This window comes from Corvus moneduloides, chromosome 21, assembly GCF_009650955.1.
Source record: "Corvus moneduloides isolate bCorMon1 chromosome 21, bCorMon1.pri, whole genome shotgun sequence".
Taxonomy (NCBI): Eukaryota; Metazoa; Chordata; class Aves; order Passeriformes; family Corvidae; genus Corvus; species Corvus moneduloides.
In genome coordinates, this window is record NC_045496.1 from 8,068,737 (window position 1) to 8,082,346 (window position 13,610).

General features: G+C 45.1%; 1 protein-coding gene across 1 annotated transcript in view; it reads right to left on the reverse strand.

The window, feature by feature from the left end:
- Nucleotides 1-13,610, reverse strand: part of PAPPA (pappalysin 1) — a 180,471-nt gene that overhangs the window by 110,769 nt on the left and 56,092 nt on the right. Inside the window, exons 4-6 of the mRNA XM_032130945.1 lie at nt 11,852-12,145; nt 7,768-7,960; nt 1,591-1,712 (exon numbers count right to left, since the gene is read on the reverse strand). Coding sequence (XP_031986836.1) covers nt 1,591-1,712; nt 7,768-7,960; nt 11,852-12,145 — 609 coding nt within the window. The remainder of the gene's footprint in view (nt 1-1,590; nt 1,713-7,767; nt 7,961-11,851; nt 12,146-13,610) is intronic.

Below are 13,610 nucleotides of genomic sequence, written 5' to 3' on the forward strand. Positions count from 1 at the left end.
AAATGTCATAATTTAACCAAAGTTCATGAGGAATTATATGAGCTAAACAAAACATTTTGGCCAGCATCAAACACTTTTTGTTTTTAATTTTCCTTCATGGAGAATTTCAAAAGTTTCAAGTTTTCTTCCAAATGAAACCAGGTTTCAAAGTCTTGTAATCCTTGGCTAAGTGCAAATTCCACCATCTACCCTGAACTACTGCTGCAAGTGATCCAAACTTTGCTAATGCTGTTTACTGGGTGATCTAGTCACCCCCATACCCAGAGTGCTGCTTCCCGGGATGGAGCATCCATCCAAGGGCCAGATGTGCCCTGAGCTGTGCCCAGGAGCCTTGGATGTCATAGGACCATGGAATGGTTTGGGTTGGAAGGGACCTTAAAGCCCCACCCCTGCCATGGGCAGGGACACCTTCCAGTATCCCAGGTTGCTCCAAGCTCTGTCCAACCTGGCCTTGGACACTTGCAGGGATAGGGCAGCCACAGCTTCTCTGGTCAACCTGTTCTAAATTTAGGGGGTGAGTGGGAGTGAAACACAACCTCTGCTGGGCCCCCACCCTGGGACATGGGTGCGTGGGGCAGAGGATACTGCCCACTGTCCCATCAAGCAGCAGGGACACAGCTCGTTGCATGTGCTCACCTTAGGACAAGGGAGAGCTCCTGGGCGCAAGCCCAAATAATATTCCTTGCAGAATAACTCCCGTGTGCAGGAGAAATAAACCCTTAACGTAAGGAGGTATTTGTATAATGAGTTTGCAAAATCCAGGATTGTCCTTGGGCTCAATGAGCTCACCTGTGTGCTCACGGTGCAGTGTGGGCCTGGAGCGTGCTGCTCTGGAAGGAACAGCTCGTGAGGCACAGGCTGAAATAATACTCTTCGCTTTCCAAACCGTGATTTGGGATGAGTGACCTTTGCCTGGTACAATCTTAAATATGCTCCACCACATACAGCCAGGGACGTACCGGAAGGGACGTGTGGAGGAGAGTTAATGATGGAGATCTAATGGCACTGCACAACCAGCCCTGCAGACCATTCTCCCTCCAACAGGCTCCAAGAGAACGACTTGCAAAACATCCTGAACAAGAGGGCTTGACGTGGTCACCTGCATTCCTGCTGCAGAGCACTTGCCCAAAGGGCAATCTCCTTCCAGCCTGGCTGCTGCTGCAGCCCACTGCTGTTCACCACAAGCAAAGGCAGCACAAATCAGGCCCAAATAAATAACAACTCCTCACTTTTGGAGTTGGAGTAGAGGGAGTAAACAGCTCCCCTGAGGATTTTGTCTGGCAGATGTGAATGGTCAGCATTTCTTGGCACTCTGCTGCTTTGTGAAATTCATATTCAGCTCCTGGAATTCCTTTAATTCATGGGCAGGGGCAGGACTCAGGGGCCAAAACACAGGTATTTGAGCCAGTGGCATTCCTTCAGGGCATGGTGTTCTGCTGCCTGCTGGCTCTGTTCATGTTACATGCAGGTATAATCAAGCACTCCCAAATTTTCCCACTTTTCCTTGTGGCTCTCCCTTTGCTCTGTCCCACCTTCTCCCTCACCATGTGTTTGCCCCCACCATGTGTTTGTCCCCATCCTGTGACTCACCTTCTGCCTCCCGTGGGCTCCAGTGCCCCGAGGGATCGCAGGGCATGGGGGAAGAGGCGCTGAAGGCGTATTGCACCAGAACTCTTCCTTCCGCACACAGATCACATGCTGATCCCACTTCTCTAGGAGGCCAGGAAAACAGGAAAACACACCAACTTAGTAACAGCTGAATGAGCTGCTTATTCAACTGTATTAAAAGCGATAAGACTTAGAATTCAGGTCCACTTAACCCTCTTTTCTCAAGGCACTGACAAACGTGTTTTCTGATGCTGATCTTCTGTAGATTTAAGTCAAGAGCCTGTGTAGAAAGCATTTGTGAGCCCTCCATCCAACACAAAATGACAGCAACCTGGGAAATCACATTCACCTATATTTTATTTTTTTTTTTCCTGCACTGGACCAAACCATGACAAAAGAAAATACACACTGCTTAGTGGTTAGAGCAGAGAAATTGGCCTCAGGAGTTTTCAGATCTATTTCTGCTCCCACCATGGATTTATTTATTGTTTGAACTTGTAGTATCTTTAGGATTGTCCTACCAGCAAGACTGGCTGAGCAGGGAAACCCAGTTAAACACCAATTCACAAATCACAAACTGGTTTGGGTTGGAAGGGACCTTAAAGCTCATCTCTTTCCACCCCCTGTTGGGGTCAGGGACACCTTCCACTATCCCAGGCTACTCCAAGCCCCTCCAGCCTGGCCTTGGACACTGCCAGGGATCCAGGGGCAGCCACAGTTTCTCTGGGCACCCTGTGCCAGGGCCTGCCCACCCTCACAGGGAACAATTCCTTCCTAACATCTAGTCCAAAACTACCCTCTGTCAGTTTAAATAGTTTTGCTAATACATTCACAAGATATGGGTTTAAGCTGATGTAGACTGGAGTAATTCTAACATTCTCCATAAGGTTAAGCTGATTTATATCAGCTGAGGATGCATTTCACACAGTTCAGCCCTAGATTCCTTGGGGTCACAAAATTCGGAACCCTGTGTGCCCCAGAGTGTGTGGTTATTCACCCCAGTATGCTGCTTACTATTCAGAATTAATTGTTCTGCTTTAAGGATCACTTTCTGCTGGAATGGAAAGTTAAAAATTAATTATCCTAATGATCAAATGCACCTAGGAAAGGACAGAAGTTTTAGGCAAACAATTTGTGTGTAATACAGTGTGCTATCTACGCTACTCTAGTAAGAATGATGTGAGTTAATTATTAAAATAATTTATATTAATTATTATAATCAGCTATGCAAATTTTAACCATCATCACCACGACTACATGATTTATTTCAGCACTGCCTTGAAGAGAGGACTGTGATCCCCAGGCAGAAGTTATCTGGGGTCCTCAGTGGCTGAGCCAGCCTGACAGAGACAGTAACTGGCTGAACTTGTGCAGCGCAGGAAGGGATGCACCTGCTGAAAACACCTGAAAAATACAACATGGCAATGGGGTAGAATAAAGAAGAGGGAGGAAAAGGTGGCCTCCTCTTCCTTTCATAGTCTGTAACACTGGAAATGAGAAAATGTGGGCATGTTGTGAGTACTTCTCTCCGTGTCTCACTTCACCCACCTGCACTATTGGCGTGACACTGCCTCCCTATTTCAGTTCTCAGCTGCCTATTTAGCAGAGGTTTAGGTGCCTGACTCAGCTTGCCTGAATAATATACGCAAAAAGAAAATTTAAAAAATCAAGGAACCTGAATAAATGGTCCTGAGAAATCAAAACATAGAAATATTGCTGTGCTGTTGTTCTTCAGACACTTCCACCAACAGTCAGGATAGAAGTCCCTGCAATAATAATCTTTCAGTTTCTCTACAAAGAGATTCCTGCATTAGCACTTGGTTCTGGATGAGGAGAGGGCTCTGGAAGCCAAGTTTCCACAATTAGGACTGCTTTTTACTCAAATTAGCAGCTATACAGTTTCATCACAGGCTGCCATGATGGAAAAAAACTGTAGGCTTATGGACAAACATTTCCTTTTAGCAGTGAGGACTTGGAGGTAAGAGAGAAATCACAAGGAGCATCATGTGGGAAAGGCTATGAGCGAACTTTCTCTTTTTACTTTTCCAGTTTGGGAGCCAAACTCAGGCCTGATGTAACTCCACTGGCTGAAAGAACTTACACAGGGGATGTCTCCTGGGTTAAAGTTTTTGGTCTGCAGACTCTTGCACACAAATCCTATAAAGAGCCATGAATGTCAAACCTAATTATGGAATCCCATTTACAGGCTTATGAAAACCTAAGCCAGGTCCTTATACCTCATGAAGCCGTGGACAACAAGAAAAAAATGAGCACAAATCGGTTCAAAACACTGTTAATTAGGAATGATAGCCATCTCTGCCACCTTATACACTGTGGCACATGACTTCCCAAAGTGCAGGGTAATGGAAAATCAAGACTTCTCTGTTTACTAATAAGCCAAGTACTGGGGAAATTCCAGCTCATGAAGTTCAGAGCACAGGAGGAATTCATCCCTACAGCATGATATTTCAGTGAAGTGGGTTCAAAATCTAAAGATTACTAGTGAAAAAACAGATAATTTCCTTCAGGGCCAGCACCAGCTCAGTAGGCAACTCAAAACCACAAAAAATCTGTCATTCCTTTGGGTAAAGAGTGCCTGTTTACCGAATAAATTGGAACTGCTGTACTTGAAATTCAGAGTTGGTCCTCTCCCTTCTAAGGCACTGAAACTTTCCAGCAAGGTTTAACAGAGTGATTATCAAGCCCAGCCATCTCTGGGACACCACACTGACCAAAATATTTGCTTGCTAAGAATGAGATAGAATCAGATTCATGGAAGTTAATGCTGTCACCTCAATGAAAACTTGAAGAAGCAGATGCATTCAAAGATTTTTGCCCAAATTTGCTGCAGAGCCCTGTGACAATAACTGTTTACATCTGCCCACGCATCTCAAACAGGAGGTACATGAATGGATGCTCAGAGACAGCAGATGAACACATCCAATGGATGCAGTCAGGAAATGAAGAGACTTCTCTTTTTCATGCTTGTTTTCACTTGTTTCATTGGCTTTATTGTTATTTCATTATTACATGCTACTATGTATGCATGCAACATTTTTTCACGCTTTTTTGCAAGGGAGGATGGAGAACCATTCCAATCCTGTGGGCAGGATCTACAAGAAGAAATGCTGGTTGTTGATCTATTTGATTATTAGAGATGTTTGGGAGCTCAACCAGCTGCTGGAGCTTAGGGTCGAAGTATCTTGGGAAATTTACATGCAGGTAAGTGACTCTCTAGAGTGAAAGAGCAAACATCAATTGAGCACTTTGAAGAGGCAAGATTTTACTGCAGTGCACAGCTCCTGTGTCTACTTCTGCCAAGGTGTGAGAACACAGGATAGCCAACCCCAAATTTACAGGAATTAGGAGTTAACATTGCTCTCTGCCTCTAAATCCACGTAATTACTCATGTAATTTGAAGACCCTGTGAGGAAAGCATCTGAAGTACCTATGACCGAGTAGGATCTAAGCAGGGAACAGACACTTGGTCTTTACTTCCATGCCTCATCTCCCTTCAAACTGTCAGGACCTCCCGCACAGATACAGCCAGCCCAGTGCTACGTTTTTAAAGAGAAGGCTAAATTTTCCCTCCCTGACTTTCATTAAGCAGAGGTCACTGCCTGTGCACAGCTCTGGAGAATAAAAGAGACATAAAAGGAACTTGAGTTACGCTGAGCGCGCCCACAGCAGCATTGTAATTGGGATCAGGAGTGAGCTCTGGGAGTGAAACTCCTCCTCTTCCCCACTCCCAGCACTCAGAACAGTGCTGGAGCAGGGAAGCTGAGCCCATTTTTGCCAGGAACTGGAGTGGAGGTGTGCTGCAGGACCACACCTGATGTGCTCCCAGCGCTGGTGCCGCGGGGCACCGTGAGCCCCCCGAGCCCCCGCGGTGTTGACGTCAGGTCTTCATTAACAACTGTTTTGCGCTGGAGATCTACTTATATTGGGCCACAATACTTGCTAATGTAGCCAGAGCCATTCATCCTTTGAAGGCCCTTTTACACTGTCAAAACAGCAAGGAAGGGGCCTCCGTGCATTAGAAACCAGGCCCAAGGCACTCAGCAGCTGAGTATCAGTCTTCTGTTTTTTACATGAATAGTCCCATTGAAGTGAATGAGTTTATTCATTCAAGTGAGGCAAGTAAAATTTGGGCCATGGTGTGCACTTTGTGTAAAAATATCTGCAAAGATTTACAGTATTCCCACACACAGATAAGATTATACTTGGCCAATTTTACCTCCTACTTGTCTTGCACAGTGACCCAATTTCACAAATTGATACAGGCATGGGTCTCTGACCGAGCAGCGCTGGGCTCGGCGGTTCTGGAAGTTCGGCACGTGAGCTTTTCCAGGATTAGTCACTAGAATAATACTATCATCCTTGTTTTGATTAGCAGATCAAAAATATGGGCATGTTTTAGACAGGATCATTTCTATGTTTCAGTGACATTTTTAAATGGTCACGGCAACATTTCTGTATCCGTTAGCAGTGGGAATCTCATTTTAACAAGGAATTGGACTCAGAGTATTTGAGGCTGTCTCTTTAAATCTCTTCAGTAATACTGAGCACACAGATTTGAAAACCCAAAGGACTTTTTTTTTCCCTGGAAAATTACCCTTTATTTAACATATGATAACTCTGCTATGAAATTTTAGATTTAGCAGGCTATCCACTGTGTGTTATTTAAGAAGCAAGCAACTAGAGGTTATTAAGAACATATTGATTGAGTTATAAGAAATATGTAATAAAGTCATATTTGGTTACACAACAATTAACTCTGCATCAATGTGTTTTTTAGAGGCAGATGGCATTTATTTAACACACAATAAGCATCTTCTGAAATCTAAATTAAATTGGAGAAACTTAATTTACCTAAAAATGATTATGGGCTGAAAAATTCTGAATTAAATTTCAGAACTACACATAAGTCCTTTTCACAGGTAGGGAATAAAAGGATTCGGTTACAAAACTGTAATTAAAGCAAACACTGTTCAGAGCACAAGACCTCTCTTCATCAATTCCTAACAGGATTTGATTTCCCTCCCCATATTAATCTGCAATAAGGGTGGAAAATCTCATCTGAGCAGAAAATAACAGCTCTCTGCCTAGTGGGATAAAGTGCAAGCTGGCCACTGAAATGGCCACGGCGTCCTAGCAGTGCTGGAAGGAGTTTCATCCCTGATGGAGGCAGTGGTTTCAAGGTGCTCTCCCAGCACAAAGCAGCAGTGCTGAGGCAGCTTTTTGGGTGCTAATACGCTTGTAAATTTGGCCTCCTGTGCTCTGAAGTGCTGCGGTCCTGAAGGACACTCCAAGTGTGCTCTCTATAAAACAACAAAGCAAGAGGTGGAGAAGAAATGCAGACGGGGAGGTGAGTTAATGGTAAGGCGAGAAGGTCAGTAATTTGGGAAGTTCTCTGCCAGGACTCCCATAGCTCCTGCAGCTCATCCAAGAGCTGCATAAGAGCATTTAGAGGAACTACCCCATTACTCAGGTCATACTGGGGCAGAATTGCTCCAGATATGGGCTGCAGTGAGGTGCAACTCCTGCCCAGAGCCCTATTTTCCATTATTGATATCACACAGCTGCATGCCCGCTAGACAGGAACACACACCCCTACCCTGACCTACAGGATGACATTCACATCATACCCAAGGGTCTGGGACTCTGCCTTGCTCAATTCCCATCTCACATCTACAGCTCAGGGGAGGAGGGAACATTTTTCCCTGTCCCCAGCCCAGCCATCTCCTCGCCCATGAGCTCTGTGTTGTAAAAACAAGATCCACTTTGTCCTTGCAAAGGGAATATGCAAGGAGAGGAGGGGGGAACATGCAGGCACAGCCGAAGCCCACAGGTATTCATGAGCAGCAGCAACAGCAGGAATCACAGGGCCAGAATCTTTGATTGAAAATTCCTCCCGTAATATATGGAGAAAGATTTGCCCTTTACATGGCAAATCAATGGCCTTCAACTGAGTGCTACTGGCTGAGAAAGGAAGAGCAGACAACAGATCAATAACCTCCTCAGTATGAACCAATTTAGGAAAGAGCCTTAACCCAGGCTGAGCACAGCACATGACCAAGCTGCTCCTCCTGGAGCGGGGCCTCTGGTTCTCCCCTTCCCATTTTTGCAGCACAAGAGTACAGAGCAGAGCATGATCACCTTTCAAAGAAGTGGCCATCGATGGGTGGAAACCACTCCAGGGTGACGGCGGTGGAGGTGCGAGCCACGATCTGGGGGGCGATTGCGACGGGAGCCGGTTTCTTGGTGGGCTGCCAGCTCTGGTAGACGAGGTCCAGGTAGCAGTGCATCCTGGCCACCTGGTTGGGCGTGAAGGAGTTGGTGCAGTCATCATCTGGAATTCAAACAGAAGCCACATCAGCCATGTGGGAGAGGAGGCAGGAGCAAGAGGGAGAATTACGACCTGGTGAATGGCAGCTCTTTGGAAGGGCCGGGCTGGGATCCCACAGCACTCCAGAGTTAATGGTCTGTGAAGGAATTAGCGCAGCCATCACTTGTGGAGGCAGGTGAAAGGAAACAATGGCTAAAAAGGAAGGAAATAAATCAATAAATGTTCCCTCCCCCTGACCTGGGATACACCTGAAGCACCCAGAGATCATCCCTAAATGAGGCAGAGACGCAGAGGGGAAGAAACAGAAAGCCTCAGTGCAGCACCTTCTGGTCAGGATTTGGGCCACCAGTGGAGCGCTGGTTCAAAAGAATTTCACATTTAAAAGAATATCTCTGAGAAAGGATGGAAGGGTAAAGGATGGTAGTGTAAGGATAAAGCACTGACTGGGATTCATGCAAACTGTGGGCAACAGACTCTGTCAGATTTCTTAGATTAAAACACCACAGAATTTTAAAAATACGTAACTTTTGAAGTTCTTAAATTTTTAATGAACAAATAAAAATGTTCTGAAAGGTCAATTCAAAATATTACAGGCACTGATTAAAAACATACATTTTGGTGCAGAAAATAACTTTAGTTCTGTAAAAAATCTCCCCCATTACCACTATAATTCTAACGCCCTTCTGAAATTTTCACAAACATTTCTCGATATTTCATATTTCTTTTTCATTCAAAATGGAGAAATAACTATGCTGGATGATTTCCCATAAATATCCATTTCTCATTTTGTCTTGTTTTCCTCAAACATGATTTGGCAACAAGAACACATCCAGTGCCCTCTGAACGCCATACAGCTTTACAACTACAATGCCCCAGAGAAGCAGAAAATTGCTGTCTCTCTATTGTGCAGATCCCAGAGGGAATAAATATGTTGTGCAAAGTCACCCAGCAAAGCTATGCTGAGGAACTTGATGCTGAGCCCTTCAACCATTTTTTCTGGTGTTCTTCCCATCCGATGAAAAGCTCTTGAAAACACAGAGTGTTCCTTCACATGTGCCTGCAGAGTTCCCAGCCCAGCAGAGCTCGGTCCCAGCTGGGATCCAAACAACAATGACAGTTCCGCACAGGTCAAGTGCTGCACTTCCCTGGGAAGATGCAGGTCACCGGAGGCTGCTCGGGGAGTCGCGGGTAAGTTCAATATGGTGACAGTGGTGCTCTGATGTTTGCGAGTCCGTGCCCTGTGGTACTCCAGAGGAACAAGAAAATATGAGTTTCTTCTAAAGAGAAGTGAGTATTTGCTGGCTAATTTAAAACCTGGCCACATCTTCCCAGAGATGCAGGCAAAAGGAGACAGCTCCGGCCGGGATCCTGCTCAGACTCCAGCTGCCCCACAGTAGGGACACACCAGCTCACATGTTTCCCTGTGTCTCTCCCAATTCCACTGAGCAGTGACCCTCCTCTGATCAAACATGCACAGCAGAGAGACAGACACCACCCGCTTGATAAAATCTACAAATCCCTGTGGGTATGCAAAAAGCTGCTTTAATGTGACATCTCTGGATTTCCTCAATAATTATCGATGGTCTACCCCTGAGCACGCTGTAAAAGCCATAAATATTCTTCACGGAAGCACAGAAGGAGACAAAGGCCCTTAATAGCCATCATAAAAGAACAATAAAATATATACAGGACAAAGCCGTGAGACAATGGCACAGCAGCAAGATGACCTGCATTCTCAATCTGTTTAAACATCAGCACAGGCTGTGTCCTGGGGGAGGGAGAGGGAGGAGAGGCGAGGGAGAAAGGTGTTCCACTCAATATCAAGAGAGGTTCAAGATCCTCAGATAAAGAAATAATTAGAGAAATTCTATACTTTGCTGGGATGAATACTCCAACGGAATTCAGAGGAAGAACTCCTAACGATTTCATGAAAAGTCATCTAAAAAACTAACTTATCTTTTATTTGGGAACACCACAGCTATTTGGACTTGTAAAAATAATTTACAAGTCCTATTTCTCACACTACCTAATCTTTTGGCCATTGTAACTTGTAATTCCAGGAAAACTAAAAATTATCTAAGTCAGTGCTTTGCTCAGGGCTGGGGGTAACTGGACAGATGGATGGGGCAGGGACAGACAGAAAAACACAATATGATCAAGCTGTACATGAGCAGCAAAACAGAAAGGAAAGAAAGGCAATTCCTAGAACTGCATGACCTCAACTTACGTTTCAAAGGTATTTTGACAGCAATTTGATACCCTGATATATTTTACTCCACTGACAACAACAGAAAAACAAACAGATTCATGCTTGAGCTCTAGAGATGCTTATCATGTCGCTTCACTTAATTTTTCAAGGAAAAAGAAAAGGTTTCATCTCAGAACACCAGCACACATGTAGCTCCCAGGAGCAGATGGGTATCTCTGTGGTCTGCCTCTGCCTCAGCTCCCAAGTCAGCTGGCAAGGCAAGTTCTCTTTGGAAGAAGAGAGCTCAGAGTTGTGAATCAGGCACGCTCCGCCCCTCGCCACATCCACACAAGCAGATTTGGTGGGGGGATTTTGTCATCTGGGGTGGCCCTGCCTCTTCTGGGGGATAAGAGGTCCACTACGAGGCTGGTCCGGGTGCTCAGGCTCCCTGCCTGACCACAGGCTCCACAACACAGAGCACACCGAGGAGCTGACTCGGTGGGTTTGTCCCTGAAAGCACCCTCTAAACAAATAGAAAAATAGAGAGAAAACTCAACAACACTCTTAGCTACTGCCACGAAGGGCATAAAAGCATTTCTGTTATAAATCATTTCAATCCATGCCCCAGATGCCATTAAACACTTTGTTTCTCTACAGTTTTATTACAGAATAAGCAATCCTGTGACCTTTTGAGTGGGCAGTCTGTGTTTTTGCCTGGAGTAAAAAGGTGCCCTTCAGTGTCTGTGAGTATACTGGTTGCCTTTAAAATGTTGTTGATGCTGACAGCTCACTGTCATAGATTGTCACCACAGAGAGACCGTGTGGCCCAAAATAAGGGGAAATATGAGTCAAGGTATCCCCTGTTCCTTCTGAGAAATAACAGAGGATCTTTCAGCTCCCGTTGAGCTTCCAGGGGTGCACCAAGGACTCCAATCCAGCCTCATCCAATTGGACAGGGTCACAAAAGCAAATGCCCTCTTTGGGATATGCTCTGTTGGTAGGAATGCCAGAACCTGGCACATCTGGGCAGCAGAGCTGTGGCTGAAGAACTGTGATCACATCAGCTTTTGCTTTGAGGGGTGGCTTTACCACACTGATATGGAGCCTCTGTAGTTGCACTCCCAGTACAAACCAGGACAGCACACTGGTACTCCTTGACCAGGCAGAATCCCGCTATTCACATTCTAGTGATGGAACTGGGATGTGAGTGATTCCAAATCAAACCTGGACATGGCATTTCAACAGACACCTGGAGGCACGAGCAGGGCCTCAGGAGTTGTCCACTTGTCACAGGTTTATCCAACAGCCTTGGTGGTATCAATATCACCCGACATTCTAGAGCTCCTTGGGAGAGTATAAACAATCTCTGGATTTGAGTTTTTGAAAGATCTCATAGAACAGGCATCCAGATCCCAGAGAAATAGGGTGTCAGGTTTGCCGTAGAGCCTTTGGAAGCTGTTTTCTTAATGCTTATCTCATTTCTTCCATCCCCCAAACCTTCTGCCTAGTCTTCACATGAAACTCTGCGAAGCTGGGGAAAACCGGGATAAAACAAAAGGAGAACTAGAAGGGATTCAAGCCCGGTCCTAGACCTTTATCAGTATAAAGCCCCACAAGAAACAGACTGAGAAATCAGGGGTAACACTGCAATTCTTCACTCCTGCCCAGCCACAGACCTCCCCAGCAATCCCAGAAAAGCCCAGTACCTGCGTAACTCATGAAGTTGCTGAAGGGCGTGTTCAGGAAACTGTGGAAACCACAGGTGTCATTGCCAGGCCCAGGGTCCCCACACAGCTTGTGCTTAGGAGCAGGGTTGGTGTCACTGCAGAGGTCCCCAGTCTCGAAGGAGGGCTCTGTTTCCATGCACGGGTCGCTGCAGGAGAGGATCTCGGAGATCCCCCGGAAGACGTGGTAGAGCCCCAGGCTGTGCCCGATTTCATGGATCATGGTGTGCGTGTGGCCAGGGATTCCGTAGAAGGAGGGATTCAGCACGATGCCACCTGCAAGGGGAAAAGAGAGCAGCACCTGGGTTTGCCTTGTGTTCCTCAGGACAGCAGGAAAAAGGGAAAAGAACACATTTCTAAGGGTAGATCCTCTGGCAGTTCATTGGATCTTCTGTGCACAGACAGGTTTTGCAGAACCGGACACATTTCCTGCACAGCAAAGTTTCATCTCACCCTTAACCTGGGGCTCTAAGGATGAGGAACTGTGGGACAAAGCTCAACATCCTGAACCAAAAATGCTGCAACAATCAGTCTTTCAACTGAATAAGCTCAATTTGGGTTTTTTGTTAACCTAGAGGAAAATCCTGCATGAAATTACTTCCTACTATGCAATTTCAGATAATTTCATGTGCTTAAAGAGTGTGACTCTGCCCAGATAGGTGTAAGCAACGTATTTGACACCAAGAGTCAAACAAAACACACCTGGAACACTCTGTGTATATTATTCCACAGGGTAAAGATGTGAGAAAAGCCTATTAACTTCTGAAACACCCTGAGAATTGCAGAAGGCGGCACCAATATTTGCAAATTAAGAGCTGGATAAAGCAAAGTGAGAACACCCAAGGCTGGAGCAGTTTTTGCAGGGTGTCAGGGAGGCAGCTTTGGAGTAACTGTCAGAAACACACTGTTCATGGACTCAGACAAGCCTGGCTTGATCTGAACTGCAGAGTCCACTAATGAATATGCATTAAAGTCTAACGTGTCAAAAAAATGAAATCCTGTAATGTGATAACTCTAAAAGAACTGCGTGGTTATTAAATGTTTGCAAAGAAAACTAAAGGGTTTTTTTTGTTGTATGACTTAAGGGAAGTTTAAATAAGCAAACAGCAAATTAGTGAGGATTTACAATACATTGAATTAATCATATGAATCATATTTTTAGCTCAGTTAGGTGTACCTTTGTATTTAAGATATGCTTGATATTTTCTTTATTTAGCTTGTTGATCTCAACTTTTCCAAGCCTTTTATTTAAAACTCTTTTTGTGTCCTGTCTACCATGAGAAGAGGAGACTGCTTGTTAAAGTTATATTGGGAATATAAATCTTGGACATGGTACTCTAATAATTTAGTGACAATGAGGAGAGAAAAGGTTTTGGCAGGAGGAACTTTATCAGTGACTGTAGCGCAGGGAAGATGAGATCACCGGGTTCCGATGCACCATAGACTCTTCATCCTCATCTGTCTGGAGACTTGGTTGTAACAACCATGAAATTAGAGGAAAATAAGACCATGAAGTTCTTAGGAAGTCCTCTAAATTCCACTCTCAAACAACACAGAACCAATTAGGTCTATACCATCCCTCACATACACTGGCCTGCTGCCTCTTCACAACCCCTGATGATATGAGTGCCCCAGCAATCAGTGTCAGCACTCAGCATCCCTACGGCTGCAAGGATTTAACTCACATCTAATCTGAATTGATTTTTTGGCAATTGAACCTCATGACTTCAAGTCCTTCCTC